Consider the following 19,578-nt stretch of genomic DNA (forward strand, 5'->3'; position numbering starts at 1 on the left):
CTACATACTGTCATTTTCCAGTCAGTATAAACAGTACTGAACTAGATAGTGATCTGACATTGAGTAAAGCTGATTCCTATGTTTGTGCCACTCAGACATTTGTCAGACAAGCCTTTCAGGAAGAGCTGTGGCTCAGTGGTAGAACATGGGCTTTGCATGCAGAAAGTCCCAAGTTCAATCCCTGGCATCTCCAAATAGAGCAGAGCGGGACCCTTCTTTGAATCCTTGGGGAGCTGCTAAGTATCTGCTTGGTATAAGGCAGCTTCCCATGTCCCTATGTTTTTCTGCATCAGAATGAAGTACGAATATGGGTTGCTTCCAAATGGCCAGTTTATTGAACATGCTTATTGATTTGTTTCCAGGGAGATCAGATGAGGCCAGCTATTTATTGAGCATTCATTCTGATTTGTTTGTGGGAGTGTTGGATGATGTCGTGCCTAACGAATGCTACCCCAAACTTTCCAGTGGTGGAGTCCCCTTCATTGGAGGTTTTTAAGCAAGAGTTGGATGGCCAACTGTCATGGATGCTTTAGTTGAGATTCTTGCATTGCAGGGGGTTGGACTAGATGACCCTCAGGGTACCTTGCAATCCCACAATTCTGTGATTCTATGATTCCCCTCACTTTACTTATTGGAAAAAGTATAATATTTGGGGGAAGTAGGTTTGTGGCGCAAGCGCTCCAATTCAGTGTTAATTGTGCAACCTGAATTTTCTGGAGTGCAACTGAATCCCAACGCAGCCGTCCCAGCAAGAGCCTAAAAGCCCTCTAAATTTAAGCTTTTCAAGCAAGCCTTGTTTGTATCAACTGCTATGCAAAAGGTAATGTTCGTAACGTAACAAAATGTAAGGATTACTGTTCTGTACAGTGCACATGAATGCCTGCAGAATGGCTTTGTAAATAATGGACACACAGCTTCCACCACTTTTCCAATGAGTAAAACAAAAAGATGACATTTGAGCTTCTAAAAACGCACACATTGGTGAGAGAACATTTCCAGCGAGGCAAGGAAAACTTACTTTCTTTCTTTCATCCTTTCCTATTCTCAGCTCCTATGTGTTAATTTATGAGTCATAGGAGGGCAATCAATTTAGCCAGATCAGTCTGAATAAAATAGCTAATCCCCTTCTAAGAAAAAACGTTTATAGATGTTGCATTGTTTAAAATCTTTTTCTGTTCTTTGCTAATGTAGCTTTTTTTACATTTGAACAGTGTAGATCATATTAAAATTTGATGTAACTGTAGCATTAGTTTTCCATGAAGTTTCCAAGTTTTGGTAGTATTGTTGTGTATCTGAAAATTGCATTTTATTTTGCAACCAGGCAGAACACAATAAGAGGTGGGATATATCATTCCATTTTGCTTTCTGTGTTAGCTCTACTTAGTTTTAATTTGTTAAAACAAATCTTTTAGTGTTTAAACTGCAGAGTTCCTGTGTTGTGCTAAAATAGTGTGTATCACAAAAGAGCAAATCCACATTGAACATTTAAAGCATATTCAATGCACATTTAAAGCACATGACTTACCACAGAGTATCCTGGGGACCGGTAGTTTCCCCTTCACAGATCTTCCGTTTCTAGCAGTTTTAACAAACTTGGAGAGAAAACCAAATATTTTTGATAAACAGCATAACAACTGACAGCAGATACTGAATTTTGGAATAATTAATAGCAGAATGAGAATAGGAAATGAGAGCTAATGTTGCAGAAAACACAAATTACAAATATGTTTTTTTAATATTTCCCCCTTTTTTATTTCACAAAATGTATACACCACTTGATTATTTAAAAACGACAACAACAACCTCAAAGCAGTTAGACAAATGAATTTATTGTGTCTGTTAGGGTGGCCATCTAACTGTTTGCTTCTCTTTCCACTTAACACAGTTTCTTTATGCCAATTACATTGCTCCTTCTGCTAGCATGGATATTGGACTACAACAGATCACAAAAAATGAGATTTACCAGAAAATTGAGCCACCATTTGAGGATCTCTTCGACTCAGCAGAAGAATACATCCTCATCCTTCTTTTAGATCCATGGATGAAGATGGTAGAACAAGACAGAAAAACTTATGGGCAGGTAATTTAAGGATATATGATACGAAGTGAGAAAGAAGTGGTACTGTTTTTAACTCCTCATTGGCCCCTTTTGTTTGAATTGCTAAACTGTTGCATCTGAAATCCCTGCATTTGGAGTCATGCAGTGTTGAACTGGTTGTTGGCTTGTGTAAGGAGGCTAGCAACCCTTAAGCTACAAAATAATTAATAGAACTTCATCCTCTTTTCCCCCCTAATTGAGTGCCGACTCTTAATTTATTGTCTGTGCCCTTAAAACCCTGGTATTTTCTAGCATACTGGGTGTTCATTGGCTTTTTGAGGGCTCTAAGCAACTAATAAAATAGGATTTAACCTTAAGCCTGTTCATCTTCTTGCCTCGGATCCCTTGCCTGTAATGTTGATGCCCTGTGGGTCATAGATGTTGTTGTTTGTCCGGGAGAGAATGGTCATCACGCCCTTCCCAATTGTACACAGAGAGGGCTAGACAAAATTCTCCAAGACAAGACATCCAGATCTAGCGTGATATTTTAGAGTAATAAAGTGAAACTTTATTACATAGCATGACAAAAATCTCTAGTTCTATCGGGACAAGTAGTTCACTGTTTATTGGTTTAATAATTGTTTTCTAAAATGTATCTTTTGTACCATGAAGAACAAAAAGCATCTAGATCAAGGGAAGTAATAGTGCCACTGTATTCTGCTCTGGTCAGACCTCACCTGGAGTACTGTGTCCAGTTCTGGGCACCACAGTTCAAGAAGGACACTGACAAACTGGAACGTGTCCAGAGGAGGGCAACCAAAATGGTCAAAGGCCTGGAAACGATGCCTTATGAGGAACAGCTAAGGGAGCTGGGCATGTTTAGCCTGGAGAAGAGGAGGTTAAGGGGTGATATGATAGCCATGTTCAAATATATAAAAGGATGTCACATGTTTTATGCTGCTCCAGAGAAGTGGACACGGAGCAATGGATCCAAACTACAAGAAAGAAGATTCCACCTAAACATTAGGAAGAACTTCCTGACAGTAAGAGCTGTTTGACAGTGGAATTTGCTGCCAAGGAGTGTGGTGGAGTCTCCTTCTTTGGAGGTCTTTAAGCAGAGGCTTGACAACCATATGTCAGGAGTGCTCTGATGGTGTTTCCTGCTTGGTAGGGGGTTGGACTCGATGGCCCTTGTGGTCTCTTCCAACTCTATGATTCTATGATTCTATGAAATAAAAACATTATTAAAGAAAGAAGGAAATCCAGGTCAGTGTGGCTAACAGGATGCTACACTGTCCAGTTTTTATTATATAATAACAGCTGCTTGAATGTTCGGTCATCACAGGTGGGACTTGTTGCTTCTGAGCGTGCTCAGTCCATGTTGGGCTGCATTTTAGATTTTTTTGCCCCCTTTGTTTGTTTTTGTTATCATTCTGGGTATTTTGCAAATCTCAGGGTTTCCCCAAGGATGGTAATACCTACTTTTGCTTTCCTAGTTTCCTGTTTTGGCTATAATCCTAGCAGCACCAGCTGCCTGAGCTCGCTGTTAAAAGGAGTGGAGTTCTCTGTGCCTCCAGCATCAAGATAACTCCTCTGTACATATATGTATTTGTTATTTATCTGAAAGTTAAAACAGTATCCTGGATGAGTTTAAATAAAATTGGTTTGTTTTCCTTCTGAATGCATTTTTAAAATAAAATTTAAAAAACCAGTCCTTGCACAAAGCTCGCAACAACTTTATCATGCTTCCTTTTTCGCTGGTGCATTCACCCCCAAGGGAGAAGCATCAACACCGCTGGGAGGGAATTTCCTTTTAGCTGTTTCAGCGAATCCTCTCCTTGAACCATCTGCTCCAGAGGATGCAACTTCCAGAGATATGCCTCCTAAACATCTGTCTTGTTATTGGCAAATGTGGTTCTTTTCTACCCACTGTCACTGGCAGGCTGCCTCTCCAACCCCTTCATCTTCCTTTCTATAATGTGTACTGTGTGGATGACATAAGATATTATTTTTATTAGGTGGAGCTGGTGGAAGAAACTCGACAGCTGGACTCAGTGTACTTTAGAAAGCTGCAGGCTTTGCATGGAGACAGCATTTCCAAGAAGGATGAGGTAAGACAAGCACCTATTAACAAAAACAAGCTCTTTATTTTTGCCTAGCACCAGGAAGTTAACTCTTTGTATTTCTCGGGTGGGATAACTTGTAGACACTTGTAGACTTTTACACACCGTGGCTCGGCATCACTGGCTTTTGAGGGACACACTACCCACGCTAAGGTCCAGCTCGTGGCAACAAGCTACAGCATGTCATCTCCTTGGAAAACTTAGATAGGAAATGTTTCATGAGAAGTGGCCAGCCACACAAATCAGTAATAGTCATCATGCAAACTACAAAAGGAGGAGGAGAAGAAAGACAGAAACAAGGTCTATGAAAAGTCATGAGACCCAAGTGACACATGGGACAGCCTCCATTTGCTTGCATTTCAAGTGGTGTGGATAGGCCCAAAGTCTTTACACTAGGAGAATGCACATCACTTTTACATCGAATTGTCTAGGTGGTGAGGATTAATCCATGGGGTGTTGCCTCAAAACAGGGTTCCTTAAACATCTGCCCTCCAGATGTTTTGGACTACAGCTTCCATCATCTCTGACCATAATGGATGGGACTGATGGGAGTTGTAGTCCATCTGGAGGACACCAGGTTGGGAAAGGCTGCCTTAAAGGACAGTGCCACATCTGCTCTGAATATTTTAATCAATAGGCCATACTTGATTATAGCCTCCAGTTAGCTTTAGTTTGTACAGCACATGTTTTTTTAGGCCACTTTCACTCCATTCATTTAGAGCACCATGATACCGCTTCAAGAGCTACAATTCGCAGAGTGGTTTAACAACCCCTCTTCCCAGGGAACTGGGAATTGTAGCTCTTTGAGGGTGAATAGGGGTCTCCCAACATCTTTCAGCACCCTTAACAAACTACAGTTACCAGAATTATTTGGGGGAAGCCATAACTGTTTGAAGTGGCATCTTAGTGCTCGAAATATACTGAGTGAATGTGGCCTTAGTTAGCTGATCTGGCAATCCTACTACCCTTGCTGGTGCCTTTCCCGGGAAAATCAGAGGCTGTCTGAATTGTGTATTGCTTTGTAACGATTTGTTGGGTCTCTGGACCGTTATAAAGATTGATTGATCTGACAATCCTTCCTTACATCAGGGCCCCCATTTTAATTCTGAGGGCAGCAATTAAACTGGTCCTACCAACTTTTATTTTTCTACCTCAGCATCTACTTTCAGCCACATCCATTGCCGGCATGCAGTCCCAGAGGGTTGGCCAAGCATGGATGTGGCTCTTGGGCCAGAAATGTGATCCAAAGGCTTTCTACAGTCACATAATAAGCCTCACCTCAGAGATAAGGAAACATTGATTTCAGCGCACATCTCCATCTCCTCTTCATCAGCGCTTGGCTCCCATAGAAGCCATTTTGTAATAACTGTCGGTCGCTTGGCAGTCATCCTTGGTGGAGTGTACCCTGTCTCATATCTTGATACATGTAATTGCCCCTTAATGTTTGGTCCTGAAATGCAATTCCATGGAGAAGCAGAAAACAACAGCAATCTGTAGAAAGTAGGAAGGCAGAGGAAAACCTATAAGGCTTATGAAAATGGGTCGTTAATTAGATTAACTAGAGTGCTTGGTACAATTCTTTCATTAGGTTTCGGCTGTCAAAGAAGAGGAGATCCCATTGCATCCTGAACCTACCGTAGTCACAGTACCCCCAAGTCAAGCACTTCCTGAAGAAGCTACATCATATAGCATTCACGACCTGTTAAAGAAGAAACTGGAGCTGGAAGCTTTCCGGACCTTCCTTGAACAGCAGTCTGCAAGGTATTTTTTCCTGTGCTAGTACGTCCTTGCAATGAAAGTGTGTCTTCTTGACCGGAGCCTGTGATATTTGGTATCTTGTCTCGTGATAAAATTATTGCTGCAGTGTCTAGATCAGCCTTCTCCAATGTAATGCCCTCCAGATATGGCTGGGGAACATAGGTGGTGTAGTCTGAAACATCTGGGTTAGGGAAGGCTGAGCTAGATTTTTTGCAATGAAAAAAGTCATTGCCTTCATGCATCCAGAAGGAATGAGCCTCTCAGCTGTTTCTCAGAATTCCATCTCAGGAATGGGTTTTATGGGTATGTGGTGGTGCAGGTGTATCACAGACACACATGTGTTCCAATCCAGAGCCTTATGTATGCTCCCAGGTACACGTGGGGCACCTTCCACTCTCCTCTGGCCTGCTCATCAGGTCTTTCTCATTCATGTCAGTGGGGGAGGCACATGGCGTTTATATCCGCAGATGTAATTTCTCGCCAGAAAGGAAAATATAACTGAAAGGAAATATAAAAGCTGTGCAAGGCTGGTCCAAGACATTTTGCTGTCTTACTCAGCTGAAGCTTTCCATCCAGAATCCCTTCCCCTGGCTGGCTTTTCACAGGAGATTCTGGGATTATAGCCATACATTTAAAGTACTACTGTCTGAATGGCTTCCTCCGAAAAATCCTGGGATTCCATGGTTGGTTAAGGGGTTAAGGATGTTCAATCCTTCTTCCCAGGGAACTCTGGGGATTCTGTGAGGGGCCCTTAACAAACTGTGGTTCTCTGCATTCTTTGTGGGTGCCCATGGCTGTCAAAATGGTACAGTGGTACCTCTAGTTGCGTTCTGCACTTGTTACGGACTTTCAGCTTACGAACGTGGCAAACCCAGAAGTGTTTACTTCCGGGTTTGCCACACGTGCATGCGCAAAAACAATCTGTGCACATGGGCACAAGCGCTCGATCGTGCCACGCACATGCGCAGAAGAGGCGCTCTAGTCGCAGACTTTTCGGGGTGCGAATGGCACCCCGAAACGGATTAAGTCCACAACTAGAGGTACCACTGTATAAGGGTGCTTTAAATGTAAGGTACAGATGGAGTCAAATAGTTAGAGACTCTAAAATATGCAACAAAACAAAACAAAACAAAACATATACAAATGACATCTAACTATCAGATAAAACAATTCCCAGAGTGATTTAACAGTCAGTACCTCTTCCCTGGGGGACCTCTGGGGATTGTATGACTGTGAGGGCAACAGGGGTCTCCTAAACCCCCCCCCCCCAGCTCTTTTAACAAACTTCCCAGAATTCTTTGGGGGAAGCCACAAGTGTTTACTGTGGTATTATACTCCTTAAATGTGTAACGAAGATAGTGTCTGAGTTGTTAAACATCAAGGTGCTAGAAGATTCTTTGTTGCTCTTACCATGCTGTTGCCAGACTTTCTTCATGACGGCTGTGAAGGTGTGGGAAAATAATTTTGTCTGGCTGGTAAACTACTTGTGGTGTACAGTGACTCCCTGGTGTAATCCTATGCGTGTTTACTCAGGAGCAATTCCTCCTGGTTTTTCTGTTGAAGATTGTAGCCTTCATATGATAATGGATATTTGATTGTTAAGGACCTAATTTGTTAACTGGTCAATGGAAATTGTAATGAGATGGAAATAAGTACTCTTCTACCTTATTTTCAGCATCGACCTCACGTGCTGGCTAGACATTGAACAGTTCCGTAGGATGCTTCACAGAAATAAAGAACTGAGAGAAGCAAAATCTAAGGACATTAAGAATAAATATTTGAATAGGAAATACTTCTTTGGGCCTGACAGTCCAGCTACAAAGATGGAGCAAGAGCAGGTAATCAGTTGCTATTAAGAACTTAAGATTTGACAGTGTTGGACAGATCAGTTCTCACATTAAATTAACATTTACTTTCTCTAGAGCAGGCCACCTCTCATCCATCCAGGGAACTGCCCACTAACAGTGCCTCAGTCTTATCTGGACTGAGCTTCAGTTTACTGGCTCTCATCCAGTCCATTACCAAGGCATGACATTGGTCCAGCATATCCACTGCTTTACCTGCGGATGTAAAAGAGAAGTAGAGCTGTGTGTCATCAGCATATTGCTGAAAATGTACTCCCAAGCTCTGGATGGTGGTGTCAACAGCCTGAGCCATTTGCATGTTCCAGAGTTTGGCCAGAGCTTCGACAGGACCGTCAGTCAAATCAGCCAGAAAATCCCCCAGAGCCATCTAGAAGCCCACTGGATCCATCAGCCTCCTAGGGCAGACCGTTGTAATAGGTCCCTTGCCTTTGCAGAAGGGAAGAGGTGCTGAAAGCCTCAATCTCAACAGGAAGTGATCTGACCATGACAAAGGACTGAGGTCAATGTCCCTCACTTTCAGATCACTCTCTTCCTATCCAGCTGAGAAAACAGTGTGAGGCAGCCCCATGGTTGTCATGGCAGCCTTCACAGCCAGTCGCTCTGGTATGGATGTTGAAGTCACCAGAAACCAGCAATCTCAGAGTCCTTAACACTGTCTCTAAGACCAGCTCTGTCAGCTCAGGCAGCGAGACTACTGGGCAGCGAGGCAGGTGGGAAACCAGCAGAATCACCGAACTGTCCCGATTGCCCAACGCCAGGAACACATGCACTAGATTCCCCTCCCCCCCCCACAAACCGGACAGAGCCTGTAGAGAGAGAAAGAACTTCTGTAGACCACAGCAATTTCTTCTTCCCATCTCACAAGTCTGCCCTGATGCTGCGCCAAATACCCAGGTGGGCACAGCTGGGTGAGACCAACTCCACCTTGTTCACCCACCCAGGTCTCGGTGATGCAGACCAGATAAGCCCTCTCACCCACAATCATATCATGGATGAAGGAAGTCTTACTCAGAGCCAACCTGGCGTTCAGCAGCCGCAGACCCCGAGGCCTGGCTGATAGGACAACAGCAATTCCCCACGTTGGAGGAGGAGCTGGCACATGTCACACCCGCTAATGGCTTGTTCTACCTGCCCCTTGCCCAGCTTGCTGCAAAATTTGGAGAAGCGTGCATGTCAAAGGATTGTTGTGCTTTGGTCTGTGTATTGTTTTGGAGTGTGTGAATGTAGGTAGGTTCAGCTTTAAATCCGTACTAGTTACAGCATTCAAACTGTGCTGCAGTGACCTGTTATTCTGCAGCTAAAGCAACATTCCATGCTTGGTGTGTGTGGAGAGTTTGGCTGTGTCCCCATGACTGGAAACTCCTGGAACTCCATGACATAAAACTGACCTCCATCTGGTGGACTGCTGGTATTTACATTCCCAAAGATGTGCTTCTTTCTCAGGTTTAATTTATAGCGTGGTTCGTATCATCAGCTGCCACTGTTTGTGCGCACGCATTTTGGTGGTGGCAGGGGGGAGAGGGGTAAGAAATGCAGAAGACTTCTGCATTGGTAAGAAATTGATATGTTGAAATAATCCCTCAATGGCTTTACCACAGTGCAGAAAGAGATTAGACTTTATGGTGTGTCTTGGAGTCAGGGAACTCTAAGATTAGCCTTGAGACGAAGGGAATTGAAGAAAAACTAGCCAAGATATTATGTGAAAACAGCCAAGAATTTTCCCACTGCCTAATGAGCCAAGACCTACAATCAACATAAAAAAGAGAGAGAAGTTCAAACCCATAAAGTATGAAACATAAAGAACTGAGGACTTACTCTGTGTGGCTTCTGTTATATATAAAATCCCTGGTATAAAATAATTGAAGGTGACAAGATATATACAAAAGTATTCTTCCACTAGGGGTGAAACTTGTTCCGTCTGCATTTCAAACCCAGCATAATTCACCAATGTAATTCACCTGGATTTATATGTGGATTGGGACATAGCAATTAATCCAGTTATGTGTGTGTCCGAATCTAATCACTGTTAATTTTTTTTTTTTTAAACCCAACCGCACTAAAATCCCTTGCTTTGCATGGAAAATACTTATAAAAACATACATTAAGGGAACGAATGCCTTGAAAAGCATATAAATCTCTTCATTCAAGCTTTTAAGAGAGAAATGTGTTTTAGGGCAGATACACTGATATTGCCTTCTGCTGATGTATCTGTTTGAATATTGTTTCAAAGTAAAGATTAAGGTTTTCTGTTGTTTTTAGTTGAATGACTTTGCTGTGTTTTCTAAATCACCCTGGGATCTTCACCAGTGAAGGGTGGTTTAAAAATGGAACTAAATAAATAAAATTAGGGGAATAATGGTAATAATAACAATAATTTATTATTTATACCCCACCCATCTGGCTGCATACGAAAGGTGCATACAATTTATAGCAGCTCTTGGGTGTTTTTCAATTTTTAAAAACCCAGTACAGAATGATCCAGACTGAACAGAAATGAAGCTGACACAGAACAGCAATAGGCTGAAAATCAGGGAACGAGCAGGGCGAGCATACAGTCCCTTGTGCATTTTGGATTTTTGAGGAGATATTTCCTAAGATAATTTCACAGCTGCCATGGGAGGACTAGTGAGCACACAGACACCCAGGGGTGTCATATTGGTGACCCTGTTCCACTGTACCACCATCCTGGTGTCACTGAGTTTGGCTATGTCTGCATAAACAATTATTTGATAGGAATGAGAATTTCTAGATTGTACTTTGCACAGTAGCCAGGCTTCGTTTTTCATAGAAATTATTCATGCTTTTCTAGTTGTTTTTGGACTATGGCTGTGTACCCACTATACTTTTAAAGCACATTCAAAGCACATTCTCTCCCTCAAAGCATTCTGGGCATTGTAGTTTAGCCTTCACAGAGACACAAATTACAGCGCCCTTGAGGTGGGCAAACTGGGGCACTTTCGAATTTGAGGAGGCGTTGCATCACGGCTGGGGGGAGAGAAGAGGCGCCAGGATGCGGACACTTATTCCAACTCCTTGCTCTGTCCCCAACAGCTGCATCAGCAACAGAGCCCTGCCAGCTCTCCTCAGAGAACCTTCCCCTGCTCCCTTCAAGAGACACTAGCAAGATGGTGTTTTCTGGGCCACTGCAGCTGGAGGCCATGCCAAGGGTGTTGCACTGGCAGTGAGACTTGAAGGGTAGCACCCCTCAACTGAGGCCCTTTCCTCAGAAGAGCCTCCCCACCACAACCCCCTTTGATAGATACCAGCTGCGTGCCTTCCCTGAAGTGGCTCTTGGGACGGCTGCCACCTCAACATCAGAGACAGTTTTGTGTGCAGCTCTTTCTCCTCAAGGGCAGCAAATCCTTCTGCCCAGAGGTGTCAGACACAATAAATACACACTGCTTTCAGAGGGGAAATGTGCTTTGAAGGTACAGGGCAATATATTTTGCTGATATATCCGCGTTTTCCGTAGATAATGAAATCAGGTGGAGGCTGGGGTTATTTACTTCACGAACAAGTTGTTCCTGTGATCCTGCTGGAGGTTCAAAAGTGTGTTCAGAGGAGACTAGAGAAGCAGTGGCTGCCACTATTTTATACAAGCGAAGAATCAGGACCACAGACAAGGGTAAAGGTAAGGCTTCACCCGCCTGTGTTGCCTTGTTATTATTTCTTTGTGCCTGTCGTTTACTTGTGGGTGAGGCAGACACACAACAGAATGGCCAATTAGCTCGGAATCAGTTGCAAACAGGAGAATATGTGAAGAAAGCCAAATAAGACTCATAGCTTTGCATGCAGTTTTGCTTCTCATGCACCCCATCTAGCAGGTATTCCCATTAGCAACCAAAGACATGTTGAAGTCTGGCTCCACATCTGGCAACTTTTGAAGTGTGTATTGGGGAGTGCACTGCATGTGCAGAGAGCTTAATTTTTGCTGTAGAATTCCAGCCTCTATACATGGTTCCTCCCTCTCTAGAGCACACAAATGCAATCCAGCCACACATTGGAAGCTGGAAGTTGCTGAGTAGCACAGAGGAACATGAGCCCGAAGAAAATGAGCCAGCTTCCCAACACCCCGCCCCGTCTGTTTCTCACACTGCTCCCTCCTCATCCTCCCATCTGGGCCTGTCTATTATTTTAATAATGGTTCTGATCCCTTCTTCTCTTGCACAATTGTTAAGGAAGGCAGTGTCAGTGACTGGCTATCAGCCAGGCCTTTGACAGACTGTGAAAGAATTATTATTTGCTACATTGCACAATGAGTCTACTGGGTGGGATGAGCTTTGGAGCCCGGTGCCACATCAGAGAGGAAAAACTAGTGAGTTTGCATAGTCTTCACTTCACTGATTTTTATGGTAGTGCTGCTGGCTGTTCACACACTTGCCAGAGAAAGGAACGAGCGAAACCTGGTTTTGTTTTTGTTTTCCAGGATTTCTTTTATATAGTTGGGGGTTTTTGACCGGGAAAGATAATCACTTTTGGCGAGAGCATCTGCAGCTATATGGGCAGCTGTACTTTTTCAGCAGTGGTCTGTTCAGTTCAGTATTCTCTCTCTGAAAGCGACCAGATTCAGATTATTTCAGGAAACAAATCCTTGTGGTTTTCCCACATACCTGTCATATTTTAAGGATGACTCCCACACAACCTCCTGCCATTACAAGACAGCTTATGTGGGAGAGTGCATATGTGTGTTGTATATCTGCAAAGTGTGTTCATGTGCATTTGTGAGAGAGATTGTGAGCCGGCCCTGTAGGCTTTGGCTATACACACCTTTTTGGCTCTGCCCACAATTCACATGAGGTTAGCTACAAGGCAGTGTTGTCCTCAGGTTAGAAAAGGTTCGTTTTCAGATGACAAACACAAGCAATCTGCGCACACAATGTTACATTTTCCTAACTTCAATGGAAACTTGTCACCTGCTTTCCTAGGGACAGAACAATCAATCTTAATTTTTACCAATCCTCTCCTTGCCCCCGGAATTCATTGTCCACCAGTCTACATTGTTATAAGGAGCACTCAAATAAATTATGAAGGTGCACATCAACAATAACTACTGTGTTGCTTCCTACTCCCTCCTTGCAGCCACACTTCCAAGATGCAGCAGAAGATATCTTAATTCAAAGACTTGAGAAGAGAGCAGAAGCATGGAAGGCAAGCTATGTTTGTTACCTCTTGTCCTTGATTGTATTCTGGGTTTACATACCTCTAAGGCTGCAGTACTAAGGACACTTACTAGTGAGTAAAACCCATTGAACTCTGTGGGATTTACTTCTTAGTAAGAATGCTCAGTACTTTCAATGTAAATCCTTGCACATTTGGGCACAAAGACTTGGTGCTGGGCACATGCAATCATTATTCCTTTCATGATGCTGTGAACCAGGGTTGGCTAACTCGCAGCCCTCCAGATGTCACTAGATTAATACTTCCATGTTCACATTTGCAGGTCAGTTTGCAATTTAAAAAAAAAGTTATTGTGAGAGCAAATTTTAGTGAGAATTTCTCCTAATATAGACATCATTGAAAACAATTCTGCCCAATAAAATGCATTTCATGTCATTTCCGCTAATACAGTCATACCTCGGGTTACAGACGCTTCAGGTTGAGCGTTTTCGGGTTGCGCAGCATGCCAAACCTGGAAGTACCGGAATGGGTTACTTCCGGGTTTCAGCGTTCGCGCATGTGCAGGAACACTAAATTGCACTTTGCGCACGCGCAGAAGCGCCTAATTGCGACCCGTGCCTGCGCAGATGCGGCGCTGCGGGTTGCGAATGTGCCTCCCGCATGGATCATGTTCACAACCCGAGCATCCACTGTATATGCATTTGCACAGACACTTTCCCCTAATAACTGTGTTTTTCTTCACATAATTTGGTTGGAGAACAACCTCACAAAATTTGGAGGAGTAAGAATTTTGAAGGATAGTGAGAATAGTGTTGATTTTGGGGGGTGGGGGTGGGAATTGGTTAGGTTCACATTAAAATCCTAACCAAACTGAATTTCTCCCCCATCCCTGACCTGGATACATGCTTATGTTTACCAGTATACATCCAGAAAACAAGACAGTATAGCAGGCATTCAGTGGGAGAGTATCTGGAACAAAAGGCAGTGCAGACAACATGGAAAGGGGAGGGGCCGTGAGAAGGGAAAAAGGGAGGTGAGGAGGAATTATTACTTTCAGCACCATACTGAGTGATGAATAATTCCCAGAATCCAGCATTGTCTAATTTATCAGTCTGTGGTTATTCCATCTTAAACTCTTATGGCCTTCAGATCATGGGGAAGCCATAGTGGTGTCATTCTTCAAAGTAATTGTTGCCTTCTAAATTAGTCATCTTGTCCTCAAACGTTTTCCTTATGCCGAAACCCTGTTTTCCCACGCTGCTGATATCTACAGGCACTTATATCTCAAAACAACCTGAGCTGCAGCGTATTGCTTGGAACCCACGGGAGGCAAATAAATCAAATAGACAAGATCACTTCCCCTCACTATCAACTTGAACCAGAATTGCCACCTACCTCAGCTTGTGCAGTCACCATGTAGAAGCTCTGCTTCACCCATTAGCATACCTTGAAGGTGGCTTCTGTCTGGTCAGCATGCAGCTCCAAGGCTAGTTCCTGAATGGCTGCAAAGCTCTTTGCCGAAGTTCCTTGTTTGCCCTTCACTGCCTGGTTTGCCAGCCCCTGCCACGCGAGCCTTGTGTTTGATAATGCGGTACAGTTTGATAATGGAGCTCCCCAGAATGTGGACAGGAGGTCATGGTTTGGATGTCAGTCTTCCGGTCAGTCATTCCCGTGGCATAGCAGTACTCTCTTACATCACTCCTGCATCTGAAATGGTAACTTAAGAAGAATGTAAGTGAGCCCAGGGGACATGATCTGAAAGCATAACCTACAGTAACCGCTGCTGAAGCTAAGGAAGCCTTGGTCTGATTATGCCTGGATGGGAGACTGCTTGGGTACCATATGCATGTTTTGCCATGGGCTGCAAACATGGATACAAATATATAAATAAGTCAAGTGGTACCTGCAGCAGGATAGCAGATTGCTCCTATTCAGGTTTCTAGCCAGCTAGTCATGCTCTCTTCCAGGAAACTCCATTCCAACACACCCACTTTTGCAGTTTTCTATTTGGTTATTTCTGGCTCCTCTAGCAGTCGGCCAGCATTCTGTGGCTACTGAGCATGCTCACTAGGCTATTTTCAGGTGCCCTGCCCTTAGGAGTCCCTCCTCCCATGACCAAGTTCTTTTTTATACTCTGCAAGCCTTAGGGTTCCTCTGAGCCTGGTGATAACCTCCCTCTTCTGCATGGATGGTATTTTGGCTACAGAGGGAGCAGCAGCCAGACAACTGAGTTCACTACAAGATTTACATGTATGCATTTTTTTAGTGGTGGGAGAGTTTTCCCTGCAAGTTTCTCTTGCCGCTGTTCTGTGGAATAGCATCCCTGTTGACATATGACAGGTGCCTGCTAACTGCACTTTCCAGGAACAATCAAATACATTTTTGTTCCAATAGGTTTTCCCAGCTGGATAAATGGGTCTTTATCACAAATATTTACTTTGCATGTTTTCAGTTTTGCTTTCAATGTATTCGCTGTTTTTAACTGTTTTTATTTATCTTCTTGACTTGAGACAGTTGTTTAGAAGGTGATTTATAATAAATGTGGAAGCAACTTGCAGATGCATTCATTGTATTATCCAACACAGGAAACTGCTCATGGTGTAACTGGGCATGTAAATGCTTCCTGGGGAGATAGGCACACATTTTTAATTCCAGGGGAGCTAGACATGTCCCTTTCTGGGCAAGCCACAGTGTTACCTCTTGAGCAAGGGCAGACTCTTGCAAAGGCGTGTTTAGTTCTTTGCTTCATTCCATTGCCTTCTGAGGCAGATGCGGGCAGTTGGCAGACTGGGGTTTGGATCTGGACCACCATTTCATGCCAGCAAAGCTGCAGTACATGAGGAAACTCTTGCATGCGCAAGAAGACAACTGGGTTCCGGACAACTCCACTGCTGCCATAACATCATTATTTTTTGGACTTCCGTGAAATGTAATTGTTTGCCATGACTGTAAGGTCAGGGATTAATGTGGTAACCTTAATGCACATTTTCAGTGCTTTGCATTCACTAGACTCATTGGGACAAGCTGTTCGCTCCAGCATCTGGAAGATAATTTATTATTGAGAGCGATTAAATGCAGTCACCAAAAAAGAATCCGAAGCATGTAGCAAAGTGGGCAGGATTAATCATATCTCACAGTATCTGTTTCATTTAGAACTGCATTCTAATGCAAAGATCATATCAATTGTTAAACATCTTAAAGCACTGTAACATGTCATCTCAGGAGGGCTTTTTGCCTTTCTGTTCTATTTTTCCTTTCTTTGTCAAAGAGCAGCAAGCTCTGTATAACACATGTTGTATACATTATGCAAGGGGTGGGGGACTTTTTCTTTTTTGTCTGGGCTCCATATTGCCAGTGCCAGGAGCCAGCTGAGATATGAATGCAATTTGCTAGATCAGAAACAGAGAGGTATATCTTGGCAGGGTCAGGTGTAGGAAAACCAGGGAATACAGGCAGAGGCAGGACTGGGAAGTACGTCAAAGCAAGAGCCAAGAGCCAGGTTTTGCAGGGTCCAAAAAGCACCAGGCAAATTCAAGGAAGCAAAACTTGGTGTCGCCTGGACCTCTGGATGTTGTTGGACTTCAACAGCTGTCAGCCCCAGCTTGATGGTCAATGGTTAGTGATGATGGGATGATGCTCCAGAAATTTCAGGAGGACCACAGCTCCCCCATCCTTGGTAAAATGCAAAGCCAGTGTGCTCTCGGCAAGAACCAACCTACAAACAGAAGCTCTTTCTGCTTCCTATTGTAGGAGCTGAGCTGAGCAGTAACTTCTTACAGTCAGTGGGCTACATCCAAAAATGCACACACTATGTGCCCTAATATGCAAGTTGTTTTTCTTCATTTTCCACTTTCAGCATCATGGGCAATGGGGCACAGGAACCAACTCCTAGGTGCCATGGGGGCTTTGCCCTCCACAGAAAATATTTGAGGGAGCTGGGTCCCGACAAAGGTGATGGGCATTCCTGTTTAATTGGGGGTGTGTAATGTGTCATGTGATTGATTATGCAGGGTGGGGCTTACCTGGACCACCACAATATTTTATCCAAGATGGCACCCCTGCAACATGGAAACCTATTCATGTCCCGTCCCCTCATAGGAGGTATGGGACCCCTGGAGGCAGGCACACCTCACACATGCTAATGGGTGAGATGTGTAAGTTTGCACATTGCTCCAAGAGTGCCCAAAGGAAGTGTGATAGATATCTCCTCTAGCATAATGAGGAACAATAGTGCCTGCTAAAGCATTTTGCGGTGTGGAGTGCTCCTGCTAATTGTTCCAATCCTTCTGCCCCCTTCCCCTCTCTTTGCATCCTTCCTGCCATGAAACAGTTGGGCAGCATTCTGAGACCACTGATTATGCTCATTTCTCACTGGGCTGCTTTTCAGATTCCCCTTTTCAGGGTTCCCCCCTAACGATCTTTTAAAAAAGATACTTCTGCAATATCTGGTGTTCCCCCAAACCTTCTGACACCTTTATCTTCTGCATGGGTGCTGCTGTTTTGACTGCATAAGCATTGGGATTCACACCTTGAGCCTGAGATATAAAGGAAAGTGTGTGTGTGTGTGTGTGTGTGTGTGTGTGAATTCTAAAGAGGGTTGAGGCAAGTGAATCACGTGAAGCCCCCTCTCCTTGCAACTCCTCCGTTATCTCTGCTTACTTCATTTCCCAGCTGTCTGGGCTGTTTCAGAAAGGTAGGAAGTTTCTTTACAAGGTGGGCAGAGATATTGGCTCAAGTCAAGACTTGATATGGAAGGTAAAGAATAGCCTGGAAACAGGGAACAGAGTCTTTTATTCCCAGTAGTAACTTCCTGTCATAATTGCTGGTGGAGGAGGGCAAGAGGAATTGCAAGTGCTTATGCTATATTTGTGAGAGCTCCACATTCAAACGTAATTTATTTATTTGTTTAACAGAATTCATATACCGCTTAATTGTAAATAAACCCGCAAACTACTGCTGCTGGTGATGAGTGACTTAAAGGTGATTTGTTGGACTGGGGGAAGGGAAGCTTTTTGATTCTGCAGTCATTTTTGTCTTTTGTTTAATCCCCATAGATTCTCTCCAATTCTTTCAAGTTTTATTTCTGAGCTTTCTCCTTGTTTGCACCTGCTTTACACGCTCCTATTTTCTCAGTGTGAAGATCCTCCAAATGTCTTGATGACATTCAATCGCGTTTTACTGTTGGTGAAACTGAGTTCCAGAAACAACAAATCTTCAGCTTCCGTTGTGCTTGTGGCAGTGGATTTCAAAGCGGCTTTTATTAGTGAGGTTGCTTTCAAGGGGAGTTTTAGATGTGTAGGCTGTGTGGTTTGCCCTCTTCTTCCCAGCTCTTGTTTGTTTCCACAAGATCTCAAACTGATCTTCTTCCCCTTCTCTTCATAACCCCTTCCACCCCGCCTGCAAAAGAAAAAGTAAAAAAGAGTTTCTTGCCATAATCAACAATGATGGCTGTTTCCATACTTACACTATGGAGTCATATGTTCTAAATCACTGTTAGTCATTTCCTTTTCCCTTTCGTCCCTTCCAAAGAAATGTTGCCCAAATCAAACAAAAGAAATAGGAGGGAGAAAATGGCTGCCAAGTTCTTATTGTGTCCCTGTAATAAACTACTGAAAGTTGGGGGTCATTGCAAAGATAAGTATCAGGCAGTTTACCCTAACTAATGCTTGTAGTATTGCTTTTCCAAACAGAGTTTACTCACCGTGCTTTCTGCCTTTCCTTTTGACAGCATTTGGACAGTAAGTGGGTTTCTTCATCTCGGGAAATAATTACTTTCCGCAAAGCCCTGCTGAATCCAATCACAGCCTATCAGTTTCAACGCTATGTGTCTCTGAAAGGAGATTTACTGGAGAATGGAGTGATCTTCTGGCAGGAGGTGCAGAAATATAAGGTACAGGGCTATCAAGGAATGGAAACAACTCAGTTTCTTATAAACTGTGGCATTTATGTCTGCAATTGTATTTCTTTGGGATAGGGGAAAGCTGGGGCTGACCACTTGATTCCTTGAGGCTTGCTGGAGTAAGAGGCTCCCCACACCAGGTGGATGATAGTTACGGATCCTCTGATTTGGAGCTGGATATCAGAACACACTTTATCACTCTGAGCTTGCCAGATTCAGTATGGGACAGGCTAGGGTGACTTTAGCAAATGTTTTGTGTTGTTTTTGTAGGGCTGGGTTTTTGGTAGTGTGGGAGGCAGGGACAGCAACAGTAGGTTGGTGACACAGTTCGTTGAGGTGGTAGACTGGCTGGATTTCAGGAGGCCCAATTCAGAGCCAGTGTGGTGTAGTGGTTAAGAGTGGTAGACTCATAATCTGGTGATCCGGGTTCGCGTCTCCGCTCCTCCACATGCAGCTGCTGGGTGACCTTGGGCTAGTCAAACTTCTCTGAAGTCTCTCAGCCCCACTCACCTCACAGAGTGTTTGTTGTGGGGGAGGAAGGGAAAGGAGAATGTTAGCCGCTTTGAGACTCCTTAAAGGGAGTGAAAAGCGGGATATCAAATCCAAACTCTTCTTATGGGTTGCTGATGGGCCATTGCTTTATTTCTGCTGAGACCATTGATGCAACCCATTGTGAAGACTTCCTCCTTTTGTCCCCACAAAAGATCATTCCTCCTGCAGAGGTGAGGGAGTAAGTTTGTGGCCGGAAGACCAGAGGGCTTGAAGCTCATTTTCACA

The 19,578-nt window shown here is 43.7% G+C and overlaps 1 protein-coding gene across 1 annotated transcript in view; it reads left to right on the forward strand.

Moving 5' to 3' along the window:
- RGS22 (regulator of G protein signaling 22) overlaps positions 1 to 19,578 on the forward strand; it is a 78,665-nt gene that overhangs the window by 45,021 nt on the left and 14,066 nt on the right. The window contains exons 16-22 of the mRNA XM_081014347.1: positions 1,886 to 2,080; positions 4,057 to 4,149; positions 5,750 to 5,922; positions 7,595 to 7,757; positions 11,257 to 11,415; positions 12,864 to 12,932; positions 18,631 to 18,792. Coding sequence (XP_080870473.1) covers positions 1,886 to 2,080; positions 4,057 to 4,149; positions 5,750 to 5,922; positions 7,595 to 7,757; positions 11,257 to 11,415; positions 12,864 to 12,932; positions 18,631 to 18,792 — 1,014 coding nt within the window. The remainder of the gene's footprint in view (positions 1 to 1,885; positions 2,081 to 4,056; positions 4,150 to 5,749; positions 5,923 to 7,594; positions 7,758 to 11,256; positions 11,416 to 12,863; positions 12,933 to 18,630; positions 18,793 to 19,578) is intronic.

This window comes from Podarcis pityusensis, assembly GCF_964106645.2.
Source record: "Podarcis pityusensis genome assembly, chromosome: 7".
NCBI lineage: Eukaryota > Metazoa > Chordata > Lepidosauria > Squamata > Lacertidae > Podarcis > Podarcis pityusensis.